This window comes from Leopardus geoffroyi, chromosome C3, assembly GCF_018350155.1.
Source record: "Leopardus geoffroyi isolate Oge1 chromosome C3, O.geoffroyi_Oge1_pat1.0, whole genome shotgun sequence".
NCBI classification, from domain to species: Eukaryota; Metazoa; Chordata; class Mammalia; order Carnivora; family Felidae; genus Leopardus; species Leopardus geoffroyi.
In genome coordinates, this window is record NC_059338.1 from 37,921,393 (window position 1) to 37,949,270 (window position 27,878).

At 41.9% G+C, this 27,878-nt stretch overlaps 1 protein-coding gene across 4 annotated transcripts in view; it reads right to left on the reverse strand.

Annotated features, from left to right (window-relative positions):
- Positions 1 to 27,878, reverse strand: part of LPGAT1 (lysophosphatidylglycerol acyltransferase 1) — a 116,468-nt gene that overhangs the window by 74,983 nt on the left and 13,607 nt on the right. The window contains exons 1-3 of one of the 4 annotated variants that reach the window (XM_045452457.1): positions 3,517 to 3,708; positions 3,076 to 3,264; positions 1,923 to 2,187 (exon numbers count right to left, since the gene is read on the reverse strand). In XM_045452457.1, the coding sequence (XP_045308413.1) occupies positions 1,923 to 2,187; positions 3,076 to 3,198 (388 nt within the window). In that variant the 5' untranslated portion in view covers positions 3,199 to 3,264; positions 3,517 to 3,708. Of the gene's footprint in view, positions 1 to 1,922; positions 2,188 to 2,318; positions 2,338 to 3,075; positions 3,265 to 3,516; positions 3,709 to 27,878 lie in introns of those variants that run through there. The other 3 variants (XM_045452461.1, XM_045452460.1, XM_045452459.1) reach the window with 3 other exon arrangements.

A 27,878-nucleotide genomic window follows, 5' to 3' on the forward strand; every position in this document is an offset into this window, starting at 1 on the left:
AAAACATTTAAAATATAAACACTAAAATATTCTATATTTAAATGGTTAGAATGCAGTAGCCTGAAGAGAACAGATGCTTCAGAGAGACTAAAATATGCAGATCATGCCAGGACCACTTTCCAAGCAGGTGGCAAAAGAAACTGCGCAGTTCCACAGTCAGCAAGGGAAGGACACCACAAGAAAATATCCTCAGAAATGCCTTGCAGCCATGCTGTGGCCAAAGGTTAACTCACTTTAACTTCAAGCAGCATCACTGCACTCACTACAATCTCAAGGTCAATGCCAATTTTTTTTCAGCTTCTCATCATGCTAACCCTTATACACAAACAAACCACACACACGGGCACAAACATTTCACTAATTTCATTGTGTTTAAGTAGAATGAACTTCTAGAACTCTAATCTATGAGTTCACTTAAAACTGGCCAACAAGTATACAATACAAAGAGCAAAGTCACCAGTACCACACATCATATTTGTGGAAGCTTAAAACTACACAGAACAAAGCAATTCTAAGACAGTAGTACTTCAGGTAAGAATTCAGCACCATAGTTGAGAACTTCATTTTTTCCCCCTCTACCACTACTACTGCTACCACAAGGTCCTAAAAGAGGACTAGAAGCTCACCTACTGTACCCAAAGGGCATGGGATCTCAACAAGACCCGTGACAGGGAAGCAATGCACACACTATCCCAGGAGCTTTGGGTCTTGCAGAATAATAAATAGCATTGCCAAAAGGAAAAAAGACTTCATCTGGGGCAACTGAGAGCACTCTGACCTAGCAAGAGTCTGTTGGACTCCATAAAAGCTATGTGTTGTCAGTCCTTTTTTTATGTATATGGATAAAATCTACAGATGCAGCCTGGGCAGGAAAGAAGGAGACAGAGAATTTAAAACGGGGAACTGCCATGCTGTGTGACCCCGAGAGCACCCTCATACCCTCCTCACTTTTCCAAGCTGTGAACTACAGACTCCACTGACCGCAGCATCTGCAGCATGATCTCTAAGGAAACTATCAATTATAAAATCCTATGATAACAACCTCAATGTTTAAGACAAGTGCTAGAAACCTCCATGCTTTTTTTTTTTCATCTTCGTAATTCTTAGGGGAAAAAAGTCAAATGAATATAATAAACAAAGAATTTTCACATCAGAGGCCCAAGTTCTCAAAGCACATAAGGCTTATAAAGAGAAAATAAAAATAAACGCTACTTCTCATTTAGTTCTTTAAAAGTCCACTTCAGAACAGCATTAATCTGGCTCCCCAAAATGCAATTTAAAGGCAGAAATATAAATCTACTTAAAGACACTCAGAACATAAATGAGTTTGGCATAGATAAAACTTAATTCTTATATTTAATATTCTAATACACATGTATGAGATTAAAATGTAGATTCTAGTAAACAAAAGAAACATACATCACAGAAAGAAAGCCATGTTTTGCTTGACTCAAAATGTTAACACAATACGACATTAAATGAAAAAACTTATTAAACTATCTTAGCACAAATATGGCCCAGTCCTTTTTCTAAATTCCTAATGTGTTTATGGGCTAAATATGTTATCTCATTTTGTAAGCCCTCAAGTCCTATATAACCCACTCCTATTCCTCTAGGTGAGCCTTGGCAGACCGGTTTGAATCAATGTCAATCACATTAAAAACATACTATTTAAGGAATTTATCAGGATGTAACTATGAAATTATACATCTGAAAATATCATCGTTCCTAAATTGGGATTCTGAAAAAAAAAAAAAAAAAAAACAACTCAATAGAATTGTTTTCTATTTATTTTTTTAATAGCCAAAGCATCAAGGCGTCTTCAACCCCAAATGTAATATATATTTAATCATGGCTCCTGACTTAGGCATAACATTATAAATTGTTTCATACGCGTTAAACAAAAGTGCTCACACTCTTACCTGTATATCCAGCATACCATCCCCAAGAAGCCACCATTCCTAAAAGCCATTTATACATGAATCCTTCAATATACCAGAACCGCTTACTGTCCAGCAGTCGAAGGGGCTGAAGTACAATTACATAGCAGAGGTAGGATAAAAGAGCAACCAGGTTGTTGGCGACCATGAAGGCAAACCTCAACAGGGCTTTCACCAAGATCCAGCCCAGCCACGGAGCTTCTTCCAAAGTCACAGCCATTCTCACATGGGCGTCCGTCCTGTCTTTCTGAGGTGAAAGAAAAATTCATTTAAAAAGGAAAATGGATCATGCACATCCAAATCGTCACTAACACAGAAATCGCCTCCAGCACAAAAACACGAGAAAAATCGAGGGTCTAAGCTTTCGCGGTGTAGTACCTCGGTGATCTCTCCGGGAAATTCCAGAGGGGGACAGAGAGCGAGGGAGGAGGAGCCGCACAAGGTCAAGGGAGCTGTTCACGGAGGCACAGGGTATGTCATAATATATTTAGCAAATGATAATACTATCCCCACTAACTAATCAGTGGCCGTCCCCGCACCGCGCCTCACTGCAGTCTGCTGTCTGGACTTTGGGGAAGAAAAACAGACCCACTTGCTTCAGACCCCCCTCAGTATTTCCAAACTGACGACACGAGTGAAAGGAGGCTGTTGCAGGGACCCGATCCCCTTTCCCAGCTAGGAGAACCTGGGTACCCGAACCACTACCATTCCTGCACATCGATCGTGCGCCTTAGAACGGTCTCTCGCCTTAGCAAAACGAGTTACGCTAACAATGTTCATTTGCGGCAAAGGGGTTTTTGTTTAACCTTTGACTCAGGGTGAAAAAAAGGAGAAGGGCCTAGAAAAGAGGGCAGGAAGGTGAGAGGAAGAAAGTGGGGGCTAAGACAGCGAAAGGAGGAAGGACGGGAGTAGGGGGAGGGGAGCAAAAGCCAGAAGGAGGTGAAGGCACGGGGGGCACAGATGAGAATGAAGTCCCGGACCGGAGGGCAGGCAAGCCAGGGATGATGTTAGAAGCGCGGAGGAAGAGGCGACGGCAGCGCTCGGGAGGGGGGGGGGGTGCGGGGGGCGCCCGCAGCGGTTTCCGCGGCTGGGGTTGGGGTCGCGGCGGCGAGGGCGGCTCGCGCGCCGGGCTCACCTCGGCTGGCGCGGACGGCGGGCGGTGGAGCGCGGGGGCGAGCGGGGCCGGGAGCCGGCGGCCCGGGGCGCGGTGCTGCGCGGCGGCGGCGGCGGGTGTCCCCGGCCGAGGGGTCGCGGTCATGGACGCGGCGGCGGCTGAGGCGCGGCGCGAGCGGGCGCGCGGGCACCCTATAACCCTCGCGGCTGCCTGCGGACAGAGGGACGGCGGGGACTCAGGGGCCGGACCTGTCACCGGGGCGGGTCCGGGGAGGCGGGCGGATGCCCCGCGCCCCCGCCTCCTCTTCGGGGCCTACCGCGCCCTCGTCCCTCATGCCGCCGCCGCCGCCTCCTCCTCCCCGGACCGCACGACGACGACACCCCTTCCCCGCCCCCACCCCGCGCCGTTCCGGGCCCGGCGCCGCCGCAGCCCCGGGCCTGCGCCCGCCGAGCCGGAGGTTACCTCGGGCGGGCCGGGCCCCGGCCCGGGCTGCGGGAGCCAGAGGAGCCGGAAGAATGCATGGCCGGCGGCGGGGCCGGCGGAAGGAGGCGGCGGCGGGGCCCGGCCCCGCTCCGGCTGCGGTGCGGCCCGCGCCCGGTCCCCGCGGCGCTGAGACTCGCTCCCCGGGGCCCGGCCGCTTTCGCCGGGGTGGCGGGGAGGGGCGGCGGGGAGGAAGCGGCGGGAGCCGAGACTTCGGCGGAGCCGCCCCCAGAGCGCCCTCTAATGAAGGCTCGGCAGCCGCCGCCCGCGTCCCCGATCCCGCTGGTCCTCGGGTCCCGGCCCTTGGGGCTGCCTGGTCCCTAGGCCGGCGGGACCTCGCCGAGCCCCGTTCCCAGGAGGAGGGCGGCTGAGAACAGTCTGGTAAGGAGCAGCTGTCCTTACACCACACGAGGAGTGCCGCGGTCCGATCGAGAGCCGCCTTTCAGAGCACACGGCCGGTTCTCATTGTTAGCGCTCTCCCGCGTCGGACCAACCCATTACTGCCCAAACTGGGAAGCTGTCTCCTGGGAGGCTGGATGCCCTCTTTCCTTTCCTAATAAAACCCAGTTGCTCTCACGGCTTCTCTTCTGAACCTCCCCAGAGTATAAAGGTCTAGAGTTTAAAATCAATTCATCTTAAGGGTCAGAATTCCTGTTTCTGGAGAACACCCAGAACAGTAATGACAGTTCCAATCGCCCATCCACGTCCCCACCCCCATCCCCCTAAAGAAAAAAAAAAAAAAAAATAGGAATCCAGTGGGAATGAGTGAGTGGTCTACCCAGAGACACTGACATTTAGTTAGTCAAGGAGGGAAAAGCACTTAGGCAGAGCCTGCCACTGAATAAGTGCTCAAAAAATAGTGGCCATAGGTACCCCTGGGCAGACCAGGTCACTCCTGGGACACTGGAGCTGCATTCTGTTTCAAATTCTGGACGGCCATAAGGAGAATAGACAAAATGACCCAATGACCTGCCCACTTGAACATTCTCAAATGGCCTACCTAAATTTCAGCTTAAAAAAAAAAAAGGGATGATATCCCTTAATCAAATGTGTTAATGGGTGGGGAGCAGTTTTTTACATGTCCCTAAGTGAACTGCCACGTTTAAATCAGAATGCCACCTATTCTATTTTGATGATATTTGATGATGTGTTTGCTTGGGACTCTCAACTATTTCTAATTCCCTCCTTGGTCCACAAATGAAAGAAAGAAAATTCACTTTTATGCCATATGAACGAATACCTTCTATTCCCATTCCCTCCATTCTATTCCCTCTATTCCCATGCCTGAAAGCACAGAGCCTGGCTGAAAGAATTGATTAGAATTCCTTTCCACCTATTATTAATTTGTTTTATTTATAGATGTTATTTATCTCTTTCACTAATATATACAGTTGTGTGGGGCATAAAAAGGGGTAGACCCTATCGGAGAACTTTCCGTATAATTTCAACTAATGTGTAGCAATAGAAAAGTTAGATATGCCCTTTCTATTCCTTTGTATTTTCTCTGAGAATATAGCTACCAACATAGTAACATCTTTAAATAAATCTCGTGAGAGAAAAAATATTCATACTGTAGATTATTGTTCAAAAGATACCATTATATTCTTTTTTATTCAAGTATAGTTAACATACAGTGTTATATTAGTTACAGGTGCACAATATAATGATTCAACAATTCTATACATTACTCATCCCAGTAAGTGTATTCTTAATCCCCTTCACCTATTTCACCCATCTCCCCACCCACCTCCCCTCAGCAACCACCAGTTTCTTCTCTGTAGTTAAGAATCTGGGTTTTGTTTGTTTGTTTGTTTCTTTGTTCCTCTGTTTTGTTCCTTAAATTCCACATATGAGTGAAATCATATGGTATTTGTCTTTCTCTGACTGATTTATTTTACTTAGCATTATATCCTCTAGATCATTCATGTTTTCGCAAATGGCAAGAGTTCACTTTTTTATGGCTGAGTAATATTCCACTATAATATATATCTTCTTCATCCATTCATCTATGGATGGACCTATGGTTGCTTGCTTCCATGTCATGGCTATTGTAAACAATGCTGCAATAAACATGGGGGTGCATAGATCTTTTTGAATTAGTGTCTTTGTTTTCTTTGGGTAAATAAATAGCCAGTAGTGGAATTGCTGGATCATATATGGTAGTTCTATTTTTAGTTTTTCTAGAAACTTCCATACTGTTTTCCACAGTGGCTGCACCAGCTTGCATTCCTACCAACAATGCATGAGGGGTCCTTTTTCTCCACAGCCTTGCCCGTGCTCATTATTTCCTGTTTTTTAGTTTAGCTATTCTGACAGGTATGAGGTGATATCTTACTGTTTTGATTTGCATTTCTCTGTTGATTAGTGATGTTGAGCATCCTATCATGTGTCTGTTGGTCATCCGTATGGCTTCTTTGGAAAAATGTCTACTCATGTGCTCTGCCCATTTTTTAATTGAACTGTTGGTTTTCTTGGTGTTGGGTTGTATAAGTTCTTTTTTATATATCATTATATTCTTAAGTGAATAAGATAGGTAAGGCATGGATTCTATTTGATCTATCCCATTCAGGATTCCTCATATGCTGGTAAACACTGGCTGACACTTAATATGTACAATGGGATTTATACTTGGTTCCTGGATCACTGAGAATCTGCCAGAGCACAGATACACCAGCACTTGCTACTATGTAATTAGTACTAGCCAGCCAGGCCCAGAAAAGGTCCAGAGGTTGAGCAGGACCTTGAATAGTGGGTCTCAAACTTTAGTATGCAAAACACCTTGGGATGTCTATTGAAAGGATAGATTCTTGGACCTCACCCCAGAACATGTTAGTACTTCCAGAGGGGTCTGGAGCCTGCATTTTGAAAAGTATCATAGGTAATTCTGATGTGGGTAATATGCAGACCTTACTTTAAGAAAACCTGACCTAGAGGTATCCTGAGATAATTACATTCTTTTCTGGACCCTTCATAATTCTACATTATTTGATCGTATCTGTTCTGATCTGTATTAGTCAGCTTTGGCTGCTATAACAACGTACCACAGACTGTGGAGCTTAGACAACAGAAATCTATCTTCTCACAATTCCGGAGGCTAGGAGGTTAAGATCAAGGTATTGGCAGGGCCACACTCTCTCTGAAGTCTCTAAGGAAGTTCCTTCCCAACAGGGTTGCTTTCTCCTGAGGCCCTTCTCTCTGGTTTGTAGATAGCTGCCTACTTCCTATGTCTTAACATGGTTGTTGCTGTGTGTGCACGTGTCTGATGTCGGTCTCTTTCTGTGTATCTCAATCTCTTCTTATAAAGACACCAGTCACACTGGATTAGGGCCCACCCTAATGACTCCCATTTTAACTTAATTACCTCTTTAAAGGCCCTCTCTCCAAATGCAGTCACATTCTGAGGTCCTGAAGGCTAGGGCTTCGATATATGAACTTTAGGGGACACAGTTCAGTCATAACTGTGTCAGTTCAGTCATAACATCATCCTTCTACTGTTTACACTACAGGATTTTGTGTTTAAGTAGCTCCTTATGGAAGGGATGTAGAAGCCCTAATTCTGATTATTTTAACTGTTCTCCTCTTGACTGGCTCCTGCCTCATTAGACTTTTCTTGAAGTTAAGCAAACAAAGCAATACACCATATTCCAAGTGTAGATATACCCTGGTCTTTTGTTGTCCAGGGTGAATAAAAGGGCTTATTTTTCTAATCGCAGCACATTCAGTTTCAAGCCAATTCAGTACCTACAATGGTTAGGAATCTGCATTTGAGCTGACTTCAGGGAACAATATCAGATGATGCTTTATTTATTGTATTTCAGAGTTCATTCTAGATATAAAATACCTACCTACGTAAACCTTTTCTTTCCCCTGTCGCCTTTCAACCCACTTAGGTACCCTCCTGAGATGTTTTTTGTTTTTTGGTTTTTGGTTTTTTTTGGTAGCTTATTTCCAAAACAGCACAGGCAGCCAGATATATAAATGCTTTGAATGACTGTAACAAGAAGTTTGAGAAAGCCAGTTTTTCTAGAGAGATCTGTAGAAAGCAAGAACCTTCCTCAATAGCTCCCTGCTACCTTAGAGCTATGTTTATCAAAATACAAACATTAAGTCAAGAATTTGAGAGCCTTCATATATCCTCCAATAGGGGAAAGGGGAAAACAGACACCACCCTATATGTGGCTATAGCCACAGGCCTTATAGTTTCGGTTTCAAAAGCCCACATTTGGACCACAAGAAGATGGTCCGTTGGAGGAGAAACATGACTTCTTACATTTCCAGGAGTCTCCAGACACTTTAAAACAATCTAACCACAACATCTCAGAAGGTTTGATTCCACCCGTCTGGTCCACATACACCTAACAAACTAGGTTATAACCAGGAAGGGACTCCCTTGGGCAGAAGAATCCCCCCAGGCTCTCTCTTTTCCTAGTAGCAATTACAAAAACATTTCCCCTTCCCCGGGCTGCTCTCTGTACTGGAGCCCCTGTGACTATTTCCTGTCTAAGGGGAAGCCCCGTCGGCAGTGTTATAAGTGTAGGATGACTTCGCATGGTTCCTCCCCATCACCAGAGTTGTAAACCAGGCATTAGCACCCCAACAGAATCAAATTCTGACAGCTGTCGGCTTTAACTTCAAATCAAAAGGGAAATATATATATTATATTAATATATATATTAATATACATATAAAATATATTTTTTTCTTTTATATTAGTGTCAGTAATCATTTTATATAAAATGTATTAGGGATTATAGCCTTAACATTTTTTAGACAAGTTGGGTCAAATCATCAAGACTTGAGTGCAGCTTGATGGAAGTCATTTCAGCAACTTTTTATTAACCAGGTTGGCCCTAAACAATATTGTGAAGTAAACAAGTCTCTCTTCTTGTCTGCACCCCTCTCCTTTTCAACTTCCTTCCCTTTTCCCCTCTTAATACTAAAATGGTCCCTAGTTTCCAGAAGGCACTGAAGACCCTGCCTAAGAACCCCCATACACACACACCAGACAACCCTCCAAGCTGGAACGTTCTTTCTTACCTGTCCAACATTGCATTTCCTTGTTTCAGCCCTGTCTTTCCTACCTAGTGTGGTAAACTAATCCCTGCTGAGCTGCTCGTGGCTACATGTTCCCTCTTCCTAAAGTCTGAACACTTTATAAAGGCCCTCCTAAAATCCCCTGAGCCTTAATTCATGTGCAGTGGTAGATTCTCAGGTACTGTAGTAGATGAGTATTCTTGTAAGATATTTTGGAGAAGGCTATTTCAGCAAGTTCTTCTCCTGACAAAACCTAGGAAGTCATGTAATACATCTATGAATAAGACAGATTCAGATTTAAAATCGTATTTTCCTGGGGCGCCTGGGTGGCTCAGTCAATTAAGTGTCTGACTCTTGATTTCAGCTCAGCCCCGCCTCCTGCTCAGCACTGGGTGTGGAGTCTGCTTAAGATTCTCTCTCTCCCTCTGCCCCTCCTCTGCTCACATGCTTTCTCTCTCTCTCTCTCTCTTAAATAAATAATTTATAAAATTGTATTTTCCTAACATAAGAGCCAAAATAATGATGTTATTGCTGATTATGTTAGAATGGTAATAATAGCTGATGTATTGATCACTTTCTACATTCCAGGCCCCGTTCTCAATGGCATACCTGAATTAATTCATTCAGTCTTCACAAAGACCTTATAAGGACCGTATTGTTAGACATATTTTATGGATGGAGAGATCAGACGGTCTGCCTGGCAGGTGGCAGGGCTGAGACTTGATTTCCAGTTCTCTTGATGGGTTCTCAGGCTCCAGAGCCCATGCTTCTGACCACACACTATACTGCCTCTCTGAGAGAGATTGGTGGAAAATCTCTTCTCCACTGAGAGAGAGAGAGGAAGTTTCAGAGATGCTACTCTTTTCCAGTCTCACCTCTTATCACTCCCTTCTGAGCCCTCCCCTGTTTTGTGTCCCCCCCACTCCCCCGCCCACCGTACTCTATTATTCTAGCCATGCTAAGGTTCTCACCCTCTTGAAAGGATGCAGTGCAACTTCGCACATACAGGTTCATGCATTTTTTTGTTCACGCTCTTCCCTTCTCTGCATCCATTTGATTATATTCATCCCTTGTGGTCCAGCTAAGATATCAAACAGTCTCCCACCACTTCAGAATTCATTGCCTCTTCCTCCATATGTATGCTTCTGCCTCAGTGCTTACTACCTTCTAACAAGCCTGGATATTTTATATTTCAGGATCTCTGCTCAGGTTAGGAGTTCTACATCATCTTTCTTATTATTTTCCTGGTGTCTAGCTTAGTGCCTTATATGTGGTAGGAAATGAATTAAAAAAATTATTTTTAATTGGGGAGGAGAGGGACAGAGGGAGAGAGAGAGAGAGAGAGAGAGAGAGAGAATCTCAAGAAGGCTCCATGCTCAGCACAGAGCACGATACAGGGCTTGATCCCATGACCCTGGGATCGTGACCTGAGCTGAAATCAAGGGTTGTTCGCTCAACCAACTGAGCCGCCCAGGCATCCTGGAAACAAATTTTTTAACTCTATGTTTGTTTGATTTATTCATATTAAATACTTTCTTTTAGGGGGGTGCCTGGGTGGCTCAGTTGGTCGAGGATCTGACTCTTGATTTCAGCTCAGGTCACAATCCCAGGGTCTTTGGATCGAGCCTCTCATCAGGCTCCATGCTTAGCATGAGATTCTCTGCTCTCTCTCTCTCTCTCTCTCCCTCTGCCCCACTCATGCTGCTTGAGATTCTCTCTCTCTCTCTCTCTCTCTCTCTCTCTCTCTCTCCCTCATGCCCCAAGATTCATGCTGCTTGAGATTCTCTCTCTCTCTCTCTGTCTCTCTCCCTCTGCCCCACTCCTCATCTCCCCTACTCATGCGTGCTCTCTCTAAAAAAAAAGTTTAAATAATTTCTTTTTTTTTAATTGACAAATAGGATGGTGACATCATCATTATCATCCAAACCAAGCCAGAAGAAATAAGATTGCTAATACTTCATTCCAAAATGTATTTCAATCTTTTAAACATGATTCAGTAATATTTAGTAACTACAAGTACTTCAAATGAATCACGGACTATGCAAAAGAATATTATTTCCTTTATTCTAAAATAGCATCCTTTCTCTATTCTCAAACTATCACCTATTCCCAATGCATCCTACATTATGTGGTCGTAGTGTTTTCCTTAAAGTACCATATTTAACATTGCATTTTCCCTTTCAAGTTTTGACAATGTCTCCCAGCGTCATAACAAATCTAGTCTGAATGTCTCTATCTGATTTACTTCAGGGCCTTCAATACCCAGTCCCTCACTCCTTCTAGACTTTATCAGCCAACGGGTCACGCACACCAGTGGGTTTCACTTAGGTTCACGTGGCAGAGCCTGGTGCTGCGAGGGCGGCCTCCGTTTACCCTACATTATTATGACCATTTTTAATGAGTGCCATACAGTTAAAGGTTGGGAAACACTGTCAGATTCCACTTCAATTCTCGTTTACTTCCACCCAGCCTGCTCTGCTTTTAAACGAGCACATCCCGTAGCTTCACTTCGTGGCTGCTCTTCATACCTAGAATACCATCCTTCTTTCTTTCAGACCATCTTCGAACAACCACGGGGAGTTTGTCTTCTTGTCCAGGACTCCAGAGTCCCTTCTCTGATTTCCTACTGCATTCACCCAGAGCACTTCACGGTTTTGACTCAATTCTTTGCTTTCACACATTCCTTCTGCACACGTGTCGCAGTGGATAGCCATAATCAACCGCCCACTTGGGAGCCTGCACTTGAAAGAGGTCTCAGCGTTCAAACCGCACAGAGTCGAGAAGTTCCAGGTGCACGGTCTTGTGGTGCTCCGCCTCAGAGTGCCAACGAGGACCAGCTGCTCCAACTCATCTCTGCTGGTCCTCGTAGCTGTGTCCTTTCAATCGCTCTGTCCTTCCAAGCTCCGCCTTCCCCTGTAAAGCCGGATCCACTTTCTTCAGCCTCTCTAGACCCTTCCAAAAGCTGAGTCTTCTCAATGTCCTGGGTTCCCCTTAGTTTCCGCAGAAGACTTCTTTCTCCACGGTTACCTGAGTCCCAGCTCGGCAATTTCCCGGGGCTCTGTGCACAGAATTTCCCAGCACTGACTTATTTCTGGAAACAGAATCCTGACTAGCTGCTCTGAACTACCTTCTTCTCCCTTCCTCTGCCCTCACCTCCATCCTCAGGAGACCCCCTTGAATCTCATCTCTAGCTTCCTTTCACAACTCCAAGACCTACCATGGACAAGAAACTCCTAACTTGTTCTGGAATCTTTGATCCCATAAATATCCAATGTTTCTGGGCTTTCCCATAAATAAAAAAAACAAAAAACAAAAAACCTACTGGAGCATCTACATTCTGGTGTGTGGGGGGGTAGAATTTAGTGATGTCTGATAAGGAAGAGGAATTTCCCTGTAGAAAAGGAACACAGGATAATTTCACTTATGAACAGGGGAAATAAAGTGTGGAGAAATGATGTGGCTTGTTCATCATAGAGTGTATCAGAAATAGAGGTAGGGTGTCCTTATGGGGACTAGTTTCTCCTGGTTGACCCAGGACTTTCATGATTTTAGTATTCAAAGTCCACATCCCAGGAAACTACTCAGTCCCGGCAAATGGCTGATGACCATATGTGGTCTCCTGACCCCTGGGTCCCCAAGCAGTCCCTTTAGCAGGTTACAGAGGCCCAGCTTCCCTACCCATCCTACCTTTTCTCTATTATACCTGCTCCCTGATGAGCTGATACACCAGAGGTTAGTTAACAAGCCATTCAGGGCTGATAGCATGTTTAATGTTTCCTTGAAAGCATATTACTTGTCCTTACCAGGGTTAAATTTCCCTCTCTTAGCCAAGTCTTCTGCGATGTAGCTTGGCTCTTTCTGTGGTTCTCATCAGCTTAAATCCTAAGGGGTTTGAACAAAAAATTTCACTCTGCTGATAATCCAGCTGTGTGTTTAAAGTTAATTTGTTATCTTGAGGACTAAGCCTGTTGGCTGAGACCCTGTTGTAATGAAAATTATGCCACCTTGAATTTCTCCAGTGCTTTATAGTCAACAAAGTTCTTTCTCTCTCTCTGCCCCCCCACCTCTCATTCTCTCTCTCTCTCTCTCTCTCTCTCTCTCTCTCTCTCTCACACACACACACACACACAGGCACACACATGCACACACATTTTATTGAATGCTAACAATAACCCCTTGAGGATAGGCAGGTACTTATTGGTTGAAAGAAGTAAGAAGGGTAAGGAAAGAATTTCCCTACAAGTAGTTTCCTCTTGAAATGTCTTTAAGAAACATTTTATAAAACACACTTTCAGATCCTTTGTTTCTTTCAAACTTCATCTTCCAAGCATAAACCAAAATGGAGATCTAAATTGTTTGCAATCATTACTTACAATAGCGAAACGATGGAAGCAGCCCAAGTGTCCAATGACAGATGAATAGATAAAGAAGATGAATGGATAAAAAAGAATGAAATCACGCCATTTGCAAAACCATGGATGGATCTAGAGGGTACAGGACATAATGCTAAATGAAATAAATCGGTCAGAGAAAGACAAATACCCTATGATTTCACTCATATGTGAAATATAAGAAACAAAACAAATGAGCAAAAGAGAAAAAGAGAGAGGCAAACCAAGAAACACTCTTAATTGTAGAGAACACACCGATGGTTACCAGAAAGGAAGTGGATGCAGAATGGGGGAGATAAATGATGGTGATTTAAGAGTACGCTTACCATGATAACAAACCAACAAACTTTTACAAATGAGTAGAAACACTTTTCTCTGCTCATGAATTGTTTGACTAGTTCCCCTAGAAAAAATTAAAAAATAATTTTAAAACATTGTCTGGAATCAGTTGTTGGCCACCACACAGCTTTGAGAAAGCCCAGAGTAGGGCTGGGGTGGGGGGTTGGGATCCTGGACCAGCTTCTCCCTCCCAACACAGCCACCAATAGGCCCTGGAGTTAGGGTTGCACCCTCTGTCACCAAAGCCTGGCAGGCCCTGCTTCTGTACCCCTTCCCTCCCGGAATATTGCTTCCGTGGGGAAACGCAAACTGATAACCTTCCCCTGAAATACTACCTGACTGTAAATTAGGAACTGTCAATAAAGAACATCTCATCATTTGGTTTCCTATTGTGTAATCTTGTAGACACAAGTTCCTGTTTTAAGTACCATGAATCAAACAAAGCTCTGGGCAAAAGTGATGCTAAAATGCTGCCTCTTCAAGTATGAGATTTTAAAAATTTAGTGCTGTTCAATTCATATTAATTATATAGTTTAAATTGTTACATGAGGCTTTGGTAAAGTTTCAGTAACTCTCTGTTACACTGAGTTAAATGACATTCAACCACCAGCTTATTCTCCTCAGGGGATTTTGTATACAGTAGAGTCTGGAATTAAAAAGAGCCCCAGGTGATTCTTATGGTTGGGCACGTTTAAGAAACACCGAAAGAGAGTAGGTACCCTTTTGGAAGAATCTCATCCTTAGACTAAAACCCTTTATAATGGCATATGAGGCTCTGTAAGACCAGCCTCTCCAGCCTGTCCCATGCAAGGCCCCGCCTGGGACTCACCAATCCAGGTACGCTGGCTTCATCTTATTTACTGGAACCCATTATGCACCTTTCCACCTCAGAGTCTTTGCTTTTCATTTCCCTGTGGGGAAAGTACTTTCTGCTTCTTTTCCCTTAGTCAAATCAGGTTCATCTTTCATATCTCAGCTTAATCCTACGTCATTACATTAGGACCCCCACCCTGACACAAGTCTCTAGACATTCTGTTCCTCTCCCTCATAGTAGTTAACCACAGTTTGTCATATAATTGCTCACTAGTAGCTTAATGTCTGATTCTCACACCAGGCTGTAAATTTGTGAGTGCAAGAATCATGTGTGTTTTGTTTATCATTGTGGCTTTAACCCCCAGAATGTGCCTGGGACAGAAAAATGGGCTCAGTAAGTAACCGCTTCAGTTCCATTGTTCATGCCATTGGCTAGATTTGAGATTTTTGAAGCATTTCTCTGTTTCTAATCTACTCATCTTCCAAGCCATGAGGTCCACTACTGCCATGCTAACCTTCTAGATGTGGATAACCTCTGAATGTCCACAGCTGTCCCCGTGTCCCATATTGGCCTGTCAAAATCCCCAGATATAATTAGAGTACATTTATTAAGAATGTACTGTGCACAGTGCTAGATGCTTTATATAGTCCATCTAATTTGCTCCTCACAACCACCCTTGAGGAATGTTATCTTGATTTCACATGTGAGAAGGGAAAGGCTTAGAAAGATTAGGTAACTAATCTACTGGGGTCATAGGGCTTATAAGAAGTGAAACCAGGATGGCAACCTGATGTCTAAACTCTTGCATTCTTGACTTTCAAGTACATGTTTTATTCATTAGAATCAGGTTTGGCTGCGCACGACAGAAAAGCCCAAAGTACAGTAATGGTAACTTAAGGAAGACATAAAATTACTTCTTTCTCATGTTAAAGAGACCAGAAGAGGGGCGCCTGGGTGGCGCAGTCAGTTAAGCGTCCGACTTCAGCCAGGTCACGATCTCGCGGTCCGTGAGTTCGAGCCCCGCGTCGGGCTCAGAGCCTGGAGCCTGTTTCCTATTCTGTGTCTCCCTCTCTCTCTGCCCCTCCTCCGTTCATGCTCTGTCTCTCTCTGTCCCAAAAATAAATAAACGTTGAAAAAAAAAATTAAAAATAAATAAATAAATAAATAAAGAGACCAGAAGAAAGTAGGCTGGGGTTGTCACCCTAGTAGTTACATGATCTCATTTTTCTCTAAGGCTCACATACTGGCTGCTGTGTGGAAAACCAAGTGTAGGAAGATAGAAACCAGTAAGATTATTGGGGTATCCGGGTGAGAGAGGATGGTCGCTTGGGTTCAGGTGGTGGCTACGGAGTTGAGAAGAAGAGACATTTCAGAGAAGTTTAGGAGGTAAAGTTGGCAGGGCATAGTGAGAGGTTGGAACTGCTATTTCCAAGACTACATGGATTAACTCAAGTGTAAAAGTCAAATCTGAACTTTAAATTCCGCATAGGACTAGTCTAATGACATTGTTCTAAGCACTGAAACACTAAGGTAGACCCAGAGGATATCATCCCAGCCAAAGTGTAAACTATCTGGCCTGGGCCTTTGTTACAAGAATCAAAGGACTATAAAGAAAAATTATAGCTCCTTAACTTGCTGCCTTAAGCGAGAGCCTTCAATCAAGGTGTTCCACAAGGAAAACAGTCTTCTTTATAGCCTATGAACCACACCTCATCCCAAATAGACTTGCTGTCAGTGAAGCCAGGAGCTCTCGTACCTGGAGTTGCTCTAAAATGTTTTCCTCCTACTAAAAAGTGGTCTAATAGTTACCATGAACTACTTACCTAGGTTTTGTTGGTATGGAACCGTGCCTCTCGTGGTATTTCCAAATAATCATTTGCTTCTGTCTCCTTTCTTAATTCATATTTCTTTTTTTTTTTAATTCCCCATGCCCCTCCCTGCTTTCTTAACTCATATTTCTAAACTGAAGATATCTAAGCAAATTATTATCAGGATTGTCATTGTGGCTTTATGATAATTTTGACATCCTTTGCAAGTTGTCCCATCTTTTTAGGAGCAAGAGGAAACAGTATATAAAACTTATTTGTTGCTGCTCTCCTTTTTGCACCAGAAAAAGAATTGATGGCTTTAGAAATAAGAGGTGAGGACTGTGAACGGAGCAAACGATGATGAAACAAGCTTGATGTCATAGCATCAAAATTTACACTTAAACACAGCTTTGCTATGTCTTTCTCTCATTTATATTTAACCTCAAGTCTCTAATAAACCTGCAGAAATTTCTTTTTATACATGTAAAGTACATAAGTGTTTTCTTTGCAAAGTAATAATTAGTATACCTTAATATTATTAAAGTATACCCTCTAGGAACCCAATTATTTTACTTGGCTATATTTAGCAGTTTTAACTTAATTTCATTACAAAAACACTAAAAATAAGGTTAATGAAAAAATTCTGAAATCTTACAAAGGTGGCCAAGATGAGTTTAGATGGTCTGGGGGTCAATTGTGTGTGTGGAAGAGGCAGGCATGTTATTCTCTCTCTCTTTTAAAGGTAACAATGAATTCTGCCTCTATCCCCAATGTTGATTGATTCAGTCAGAGAAGCAAAGGCAGCCTTAGCATTTAGCAGCTCCAAGGATGCATATTTAGGGATTCTATAGCACCTACCCACCACCAATGCACTCTCAGGCTCTCCTTGGACCTTGTCAACACCCAAAACTGCTTCAGTTATGATATCTTAAGCTCCATTGTTCCAGCCTCTGATCATGACCTCCTGTCCTTCCAGCTCTGTCCATCCCTCCCAACTTGGAACCCCCCACTCTTCCCTTGTCCCCCCTCCCTCTCTCACTGAGCATCTCTCACCTCATTTATCACTCCAACTAGTACCCTCAACTTGCCCTCCTGGTCATATTCTTATTACACCTGCCCTAAAAAACCAGGGATGGGCCCTAAATCCATTTTTTGTCCAACCCATATTGACGATATTGGGCTCAGTGGGAAAAAAAAGCACACAGCCCAGTACAATATGGCATCTGGACTCAATCAGGCCCTCTGAGCCACTTGGAAATCCTTTTGTATATCCATGATCAGCTTCCGTACCATCTGTTTCATTTCTTTTTTTTTTTTTTTTAATGTTTATTTATTTTGAGGGAGAGAGAGGCTGTGGAGGAGGGGTAGAGAGACAGGGAGAGAATCCCAAACAGGCTACTTGCTGTCAGCTCAGAGCCCAATGTGGGGCTTGATCCCAAGCACTGTGAGATCAGGAGCTGAGCCAAAATCAGGAGTCCAATGCTTAACTGACTGAGCCCCCTGGGCACCTCCATCTGTTTCATTTCAAACACAATACCCTCTTTACCTTAAACTTCTAATTGGCATTCTCTCCCCTGAGTCTCAGCAGAAGGCCTTGTCGTCTCTTTACACCTAACTGGAAACCTATCTGCAGCCACCTTCAAGCACTTTTGATCTACAGAGCTTTTAATTCATGTTTCTCAGGCTCAATAAGTGAAAGAGTTACTAGGAATTTCCTCATTTTGTGTTACTATTTTTAAAACATTAAACTTATAAGCAGTGAAGAGTACCTACCGAGCAACTGCTCTTACTGAGAGGAAAGGAAGAAAAAACACAGACCTGAGGTCCTTATGAATGTATGGGTATAAATATATGGTCATATATACAAATATATGGGTATATATAGGCACATATATATGTTAAACAGCTTCATTGACTACAAGTCACATACCATATAATTCACCCATTTAAAGTGTTGAACAGTTTTTAGTATATTCACAGAGTTGTGCAACTATCATCAAAATCAATTTTAGAACATTGCATCACCCCAACAATAAACCCTATATCTATTAGCGGTCATTCCCTCATTTCCCTCCAAACTACCAGCCCTAGGAAATGGCTCTTCTATTTATGTCTCTATGGAGTTGCCTCTTCTAGGCATTTTATATAAATGGAATCACATAGTGCATGGCCTTTTGTGTTTGGCTTCTATCACTTAGCAGGATGTTTTAAGGTTCATCCATGTTGTAGAATGGATTGGAACTGTGTTTCTTTTTCTCGCCAAGTAATATTCTATTGTCTAAGTAATACCACATTGTATTTACCAGTTCATTAGCCCGTGGATGTTTGGGTTGTTTCTGCTTTGGGGCTATTATGAATCATTGATGCTATCACCATTCATGCACAAGTTTTTGCATGGACATGTGTTTTCTGTTCCCCTGGTTATGTTCCTGGGGGTGGAATTGCTAGGTCATATGGTAACTCTGTGTTTACCCTTTTGAGGAACTATCAGTCTGTTTTTCAAAATGGCTACACCATTTCACATTCCCATCAGCAATGAATGTGTAAAGGTTCCAGTTTTTCCACATTCTCATCAAAACTTGCTATTTTCCCTCTTTCTGCTCCTAGGCATCCTAATGGGCGTGAGGTAATATCTCATTGTGGTTTTGATTTGCATTTTCCTGATGTTTAATGATATTGGGTATCTTTTCATACACTTATTGGCCACTAGTATCTATTCAGACACTTTACCCTTTTTACATTGGGTTGTCTTGTTATATTCAGGTTGTAGGAGTACTTTACATATTCTAAATACAAGTCCCCTACCTGATATATGATTTGCAAGTATTCTCTACCGTCCTGTGGATTTTCTTTTCGCTTGCTTGATGGCAAAGAACAAAAATGTCTAATTTTGATGATGTGACATTTATCTATTTTTTGCTGTTGTTGCTTGTTCTTTTGGTGTCATATCTATGAAACCATGACTTAATCCAAGATCTCAAAGATTTACACCTATGTTTTCTTCTAAGAGTTTGAGCTCTAGCTTCTCCAGTTTGAGCTAACTTTTGTATGAGATGTGAAGTGGGGGGGTCCAACCTCATTCTTTTGCATGTGGCTCTCCAGTTGTCCCAGACTACTCTTTCTCCAGTGGATGGCCTTGGCACCCTTGTCAGAATCAATTGATTATAAATGTGAGGGTGTATTTCTGGACCTTCAATACTATCTATTGATCTATATGTCTCTACTTATGCTAGTACCATATTGTCTTGATGACTATAGCTTTGTAGTAAGTTTTGAAATTGGGAAGTGTGAATCTTTCATATTCACTTGTCTGTTTCAATATTGTTTTGATTATTTTGGGTCCCTCGAATTTCCAGAAGAATTTTAGGATCAGCTTGTTGATTTCTGAAAAAACAACAACTGGGATTTTGATAAGGATTGTGTTGCATCCAAGGTGTCCTGGGGAGTGTACAATACATATTTTTTTAATGTTTTATTTATTTTTGAGAGAGAGACAGAGCATGAGCAGGGGAGGGGCAGAGAAAGAGGGAGACACAGAATCTGAAGCAGGCTCCAGGCTCTGAGCTGTCAGCACAGAGCCCAACATGGGGCTCGAACTCACGAACTGCAAAATTATGACCTGAGCCGAAGTCGGACACTTAACCAACTGAGCCACCCAGGCACCCTGGGACTTGGGGTGCGAGGGAGTGTCCATATTAAGTCTCTATTTGTTTAGATCTTCTTGAATTTCTTTCAACGGTATTTTGTAGTTTTCAGAGAATAGGTTTTATATGTCTTTATTAAATTTATTCCTAAGTATTTTGTTATTTTTGATGCTATTGTAAATAGAAATAGTTTCCTAATTTCATTTTCAGATTTTTTTTTATTGTGAGTATATAGAAAACGTTTTTGTGTGTGTATTAATCTTGTATCCTGGGACCTTGATGAAATCATGTATTAGCTGTAATAGTTTCTTTGTGTGGATTCCTTAGGGTTTTCAGTAGATAAGATCACGGTCACCTGCCACCTGAAGGTTCTTAGGGATGACAACAACTGCACAATGTTAGGACTAAGCTGGAGGTGGATCTTCAATCCCTTCAAAACAGAGATGTGTTTTTTGCTGGAAGTTCTTCGTTATTCCAGTTAGAAAGGATGAGTCCTCAATTACAAAATTCACCACTAATTCTTTACACATTACATTTCTTTTTTTTTTTTTTTTTTTCTGATGCAAAAGCAAAGAGCCTTTATTGGAGCTAGCTCGAGCTCAGTCCCCTACCTGCACCGACGCAGCGGTGAGATACCAGGGAGAGAGCTACACATTACATTTCAATTAATGCAGCTGAGAAACACAGTTTTGTTTTTTGACCACAAGGGTTGCACTTATCCATCTATGAAAATACATGAGATCATGACTGCAAACAACTGTCAGTGTTTATCTTTTTCATTCAGAACGCAGCCTGATCCAGCTCTGTCCATATAAGCAGTGCTGTTACAAGGTTATTGTTGAGAGTCTAGGGAGGGGCCAGCTGCTTCCTGGGGCTTTCTTCTGTAGGCTGGCTGTTTCCCCTATAGAGGATTGAGCCTTAGCGAGGTGGCAGTGCCCTGGACCAGAGGAGGCAGGGCCGGCTGTGCAGTTTCCTTGGGAAATACCTACCTCTTTTTAGTCACGGCATTTCCCTGGTTTCATCAGGGATAATTCCTGATGATAATTTTTCTTAGTCTAAAACTATTATTGGGGCACCTGGGTGGCTCAGTCAGCTGAGCGTCCAACTTCGGCTCAGGTCATGATCTCGAACTCAGTCCATGAGTTCGGCCCCGCGTTGGGCCCTGTGCTGGCAGCTCAGAGCCTGCTTTGGATTCTGGTCTCCCTCTATTTCTCTGCCCCTCCCCCACCCTCTCTCTCTCTCCCCCCCCCCAAAAAATTAAAAAAAGTTTTAAACTATTATGATATTTCACCTCATTGAGGAAACCCTCTCAAGCTGAGAGTGGATCTGTTTTTGGTGAAGGTATTTCCAGACCTTCCCTGGCCTGGTACCTGTGGACTGAAGAAGATCTACATAATGGATGGGAAAGTCACAATAGTGATCTGGAAGAACAAACAGGCTGTGGCCTTATCTTAATCACAGAGCCAAGGCTTGTCACCAGGATGGAGAACTGGCAGGGGAACTTCCATGCCTTATCATAAGGCTCATTGCTTTGTCTGCATCACTGCGTCCTTCCTTAATATGCAATTAAGGACTGAATTTATAGGAGACAAACAACATGTCAGTTTTATGATAGCCAAAGCCTATAATCTGAACATGTGTTTTCCCAGCTGGGCTCAATAGCGTAGTGGCAAGAACGTGGCCCTAAAGACAGTTTGTCCTTAGATTTTAAATCCTGGCTCCCTCTCTTAACAGCATGTGACCTTGGCAATTTACTTAGCCTTTCTATGCCCCTACTTCCTCATCTGTAAAGAGAGCAAATAGTAGTTCATAGAAATGATTGTGAGAATTGGAGAAAATATATACAGTCCTTACCATGTGATAAGCACATAATACATTTTAGCTATTAGGTGCAGGAAGAGGAATATTCTTCTTTAAGGCATTTTGTTGATGAAGCTAAGAAAACTATTTCAAGTCCATTCCGGTGGTGTTCAAACTAACAGTCACCAAGAATCACTTTTTTAAATGAAAATTCCCAGGCTCTACCCCCAGACTTTCCACTTCAGAAGTCAGTGGCAGGGCCCATGCGTCTGCATCTTTTAACGTTTATTTATTTTTGAGACAGAGAGAGACAGAGCATGAACAGGGGAGGGGCAGAGAGAGAGGGAGACACAGAATCGGAAGCAGGCTCCAGGCTCTGAGCCATCAGCCCAGAGCCTGATGCGGGGCTCAAACTCACGGACTGTGAGATCGTGACCTGAGCTGAAGTCGGACGCTTAACCGACTGAGCCACCCAGGCGCCCCATGCGTCTGCATCTTTAGTGACACCTGTACTCCATCCAGTATTCTGATTCAGGTGATCCATGGGCACTTTTTAAAATTACCTTTAAGTTTTAAAATATTTTTTTAAATGTTTATTCACTTTTTTGAGAGACAGAGACAGAGTGTGAGCAGAGCAGGGGCAGAGAGAGAGGGAGACACAGAATCCGAAGCAGGCTCCAGGCTCTGAACTTTCAGCACAGAGCCCAATGCAGGGCCCGAACTCACAAACCATGAGATCATGACCTGAGCCGAAGTCGGACCCTCAACCGACTTTACCTTTAATTTTGATGTAACTTTAAGTTTACAGAAAAGTTGCAAAAACAGCACAAAGAACTCATATATGCTTTACAAAGATTCATCAATTTTTATTTTGGTACCTTTACACTATTACTCTCTTTTTTCCTCTATTTGTCTCTAGAAAATTTTTCTCTAAATCATTTGATAGTAAGTTATATATCATACCTCTTTGACTCTTTAAAACTTCAGTGTGTATTTCCTAAAAATAAGAATATTCTTGGGGCACCTGAGTGGCTCAGGTGGGTAAGCAACCGACTAAAGCTCAGGCCATGATCTCATGGTTCATGAGTTTGAGCCCCACATCGGGCTCTCTGCTATTGGTACAGAGCTGGCTTGTATCCTCTGTCTCCCTCTCTCACTGCCCCTCCCCAACAGCTCTCTCAAAAATAAATAAACATAAAAAAATTTTTTTTTGATGTTCTCTCTACGTAAGCACTGGTCAGTTAACAAATTCAGGAAATTTAACATTGATAAGATACTTTTATCTAATATACAATCCATATTCCAATTTTATCAATTGCCTCAATATGCCTTTTATCACAACTTTTTTTCCCCATACAGGATCCACTCCAGGGGCCACATACATATTGTATTTAGTGTGACATCTCTTTTGTCTCCTTCCATCTGGAACAGTGCCTGAGCCTATCTTTGTTTTTTTATGACATTGACATTTTTAAGCCAATTATTTTACAGAATATCCCTCATTGTGGGTTTGACTGATGTTTTCTAGTGATTAGATTTGGGTTATGTATTTTTGGCTAGAATCCTACATAGCTGATGTGTCCTTTTCAGAATATCTCCTCTAGAGGAGATACATGATACCCATTTGCTTCTTATTGGTGAGATAGACCACACTTATAGTAGCCACCTTCTGTTCCAAAGAGGCTTCAGAACCTAAAGTGGTCAGAGAAGGGATCAGGACTTTTACTGTTCTGAATTTTCTGATTGTGGGTTTGTTAAAGGGCTTATCTGTCCATTGCCTAGGAACTTCAGAAGATCATATATTAAACACACTGCTGTTACATTCAAAACCAAATCCTATCTTTATGTTTAAACTTATACAGTTCCCTACCTCTCCTTTCCATTTCTTTGATTTTTGTTGTTGTTGTTGTTGTTGTTTGTTTAAGTAAGCTCTATGCCCAACTTGGGGCTTGAACTCACGACCCTGAGATCAAGAGCCACATGCTCTATCAACTGAGCCAGCCAGGCACCACTGCACCCATTTAACTCTGGATCATGACTTCTGTGTTAATGCAGGTAATCTATGTGATGTATCATTTAACATAACGGGACACACCCGTGCTGGTGATGGTAGTTTGAGGCTAGTAGAGATAACTTAGTTTCTTGCATCACACGTTTTACAATGACATATCAGCTTCCCCTTCGATGGTGTGCTTGAAAGTGCTCACTTACCCTTCCATTACCTCTAAAACACACTTAGGCATGAACTCTAACTGCTGTTTTACTCTATTACTTATGTTTTCATGTAAAAATCCCTGGGCTGCTCTCTCAGTATACCTACTTCATTGTAGACAATATAATTCTCTTGGCATGCATGCATGCATTCATTCATTAATTCATTCGTTCATTCTGCAAGTAGTTTGAAGACTAAGAAAGACTATGCTTTAAGTCTTTAAAAAGCTGGCATTTCTTGAGACCAGCACCGCGTCAGTCACCACGAAGTGCCTCACAGCCAGAGAGGAATATCTTTGTTGCTACCACTTTACGGACAAAGAAACAGAATTAAATAACTTACTTGACACCAAGCCACTAAAAAGTGATAGAACTAGGATTTAATCCTAGGTCTAATAAGCTCTAAACATACTGTATATGGGTACCACCAATAGAATTGCAATGGTAGGGGCGCCTGGGTGGCTCAGTCGGTTGTTTCCGACTTCAGCTCAGGTCATGATCTCACAGCTCGTGAGTTCGAGCCCTGCATCAGACTCTGTGCTGACAGCTCAGAGCCTGCAGCCTGCTTCAGATTCTGTCTCCGGCTCTCTCTGCCCCTCCCCAGCTTGTGCTCTGTCTCTCTGTCTCTAAAATAAATAAACATTAAAAATTTTTTTTAAATAAAAAAAATTTTTTTAAATGATAAAATTGCAATGGTAAAGATAGAATGAACAAATTAAGTTCACAAATTTCAGAATGTCAGAATTAGGTATGCCTGTCAACATTGAAAGGGCAACTTCATGTCAAATGAGAGCATTACCTTCCAAAATGTCCAGGAAACTTAAGGAACTATTACCCCGCAGGACCCTTCAGGAGAAAACCTTCTCCCTTCAGGAGAAGTATCATAAAAGATTCTTTTGAAAAATTTGAAAATAAAGTTGAAGTCCCAGTGTTCTTGCCCCGATCCCACCCACCCTCCTTCTTCCTTTCCCATAGGTTACTGTTATTGTGTTTTTATACTTTGCATAAATGATGTCATTAAAAATATAAATAAATACAAATGGATGCAAAAATAGCATACTATATACAATAATGTACCACTTGGTATTGGCACTAACCATGTTTTCAAGACCTAGCACTTCTAGTAATCATGTAATCTAGTAATCGTGTAATCTAGTAATCATCTAACACACAATGTCTAAATATACATTTTAAATGCACTTATTTTTTTATGTTTATTTATTTTGAGAGAGAGTGAGAGAGAGAGCACGCATGCATGCAGGGGTGGGGCAGAGAGAGAGGGAGAGGGAGAATCCCAAGTAGGCTCCATGCTGTCAGCACAGAGCCCGACGTGGGGCTCAATCTCACAATCCATGAGATCATGACCTGACCTAAAATCAAGAGTCAGATGCTTAACCAACTTAGCCACCCAGGCGCCCCAATGAATTTATTTCAATTACCATATAGTATGTGTATACCATGTGGAATGAATTCTCACATTTATTTATGTGTTCTCCTAATGAAAAATATTTGGCTTATAATGGGTTCTCAGGGAAGCTAAGATTGATTGAAAAATGCCTTTAATGTTTGAGATTAGCATTGTGAATAAAGCCCTAAAAGCCAAAGAGGATAAAAGGTGTCTGGAGTTGCATTTAGCATTAGGAAGACCGTTTGGCTTGAGCCTTAAGGTTTCAAAAAGACACACCTTATTTCAATAACTACTACGTATTAGGAAATAAGAGACAAATGTAAAGTAGATGCTATATTAAAGACTAATTAATGTTATATGTATTCTCGTTTGTGCACATTGTCCTTGTTTGTTTGTTTAATAAGCTTTATTTTTTAGAACAGGTTTAGGTTCACAGCAAAATTGAACCTATAACCTATAACCCCCCACCCCCTCACATATGCACAGCCTCCTACACTATTACTATCATGCACCAGAGTGGTACATTTGTTATAATCAATGAATGTATGCTGATATATCATTAATCATCCAAAGTCCATAGTTTATATTGGGGTTCACTTTTAGTGTTGTATATTCCATAGGTTTTGATAAATGTATGATGATACATATCTGCCACTGTGGTATCAGACAGAATAGTTTCACTGCCATAAAAATCCCCTGTTCTCTGCCCGTACATTCCTCCCTCTTCCCAAATCCTGGCACCCACTAATCTTTTTACTATGTCCATTGTTTTGCCTTTTCCAGAACGCCACATAATTGGAATCATACAGTATGTATGTAGCCTTTTCAGATTGGCTTCTTTCATTTAGTAATACCCATTTAAGTTTTCTCCATGTTTACATGACTTGATAGCTCATTTCTTTTTAAGTGCTGAATAATATTCCATAATTGTCTAGATGTGCTACAGTTTATTGATTCACCTACTGAAGGACATCGTGTGTCTTCTAAGTTAGGGCAATTATGAATAAAGTCTCTATAAATACCTGTGTGTAGGGTTTCCTGTGTACATACGTTTGCAACTCCTTTCAGTAAATACCAAGAAGCATGATTTCTGGATTGTATGGTGAGAATGTATTTAGTTTTAAGAAACTGGCAAACTGTCTTCCAAAGTGGCTGTGCCATTTTACATTCTTACTATCAGTGGATGAGAGTTTCTGTTTATCCCCATCCTCACCAGCATTTGGTGCTGTCAGTGTTTTGGATTGTGGTACCTCTGATAGGTATTAGTGGCTGTCATTGTTTTAGTTTGCAAATCCATAATGCACATGATATTTAGTATATTTTCATATGCTTACTAATATCTGCATATCTACTTTGGTGAGATATCTGCTCAAGTCTTTTGCCCAATTTTTAATTTGGTTGTTTGTTTTCTTTTTGCTGAGTTTTAAAGTTCTTTGTATATTTTGGATAGCAATCTTTTATCAGATGTGTTGTTTATAAATATTTTCTCCCAGTCTGGCTTGTCTTCTCTTTCTCTTTACATTGCCATTCACAGAGCATGAGTTTTTAGTTTTAAACATTTAAAAAAATTTTTTTTAATGTTTTTATTTTTATTTTTGAGACAGAGAGACAGAGCATGAGCAGGGGAGGGGCAGAAAGAGAGGGAGACACAGAATCCAAAGCAGGCTCCAGGCTCTGAGCTGTCAGCACAGAGCCTGAGGTGGGGCTCTAACTCACAGACTGTGAGATCGTGACCTGAGCTGAAGGTGGATGCTTAACTGACTGAGCCACCCAGGCACCCTGAGTTTTTAGTTTTAATGAGGTCCAGCTTATCAATTATTTTTTCAGGGATGGTGCCTTTGTGTTGTACCTAAAAAGTCATCACCAAACCCAAGGTCATCTGGATTTTTTTTCCTATGTTATCTTCTAGAAATTTTATAACTTTGTGTTATACATATAGGTCTTTGATCTATTTTGAATTAATTTTTGTGAAGGGTGTAAGGTCTGTGTCTAGATTCACTTTTCTGTACCTAGATGTTCTGTTGTTCCACATTTATGGAAGAGACTATCTTTGTTCCATTGCATTGTCTTTATTCCTTTGCCAAAGATCAATGTATGTCTACTTGTATAGGGTGTCTATTTTGCTTCATTGATCTATCTCACTATTCTTTTACCAATACCACATTGTCTTGATTACTATAGCTTTATCACAAGCCTTGAAGTTGAGTAGTGCCAGTCTTCTGACTTTCTTCTTCTCCTTCAATATTGGGTTGATTATTCTGGGTCTTTTGCCTCTCGACATAAACTTTAGATTCAGATTGTTGATATTCATAAGATAACTTGCTGAGATTTTGATTGGGATTTTTTTTCTTGTCTAATTGCTTTGGCTAGGACTTCCTCTCTACTAAGCCACTTATCATCACCTATCCACTTTCCATCAACAATAAAATGTTGTTGACATCCCTCATTTGCTGTGGTCCCCATTCTTTTCTTTTTCTTTGTGGATTTGTATCTTTTTTAAATCCCCCCCTTAACATTTTAGTGATATTTCAGAAGAAACAGAAATAAATAAATATGATTAATTCGTTAGGTTACCCAGAAGTGTATTTATTTTTCATATATCATCACTTTAAAAATTATGGCTAAGGGACCAAAAAAGCTGCAAGCTGTAGGGCTTCTTTCAACTTTTAGGTAGGTCTGATAGCTACAATCTTCATAAACTCTTCCTAGAGACAGAATCCCAAATGAATAATAGGTCTGACACAATATCCACATTTTCACATTTTTATGTACAAACACAAATTAGTGGATGATTATGTGCTTTGCAAAAGGATTTACTCTGGCTCCCCTAGGATATCTAGAGTAAAATTTTATGTGCAAAATCTCAATTTATAGCTAATGAGAATATAATCATTA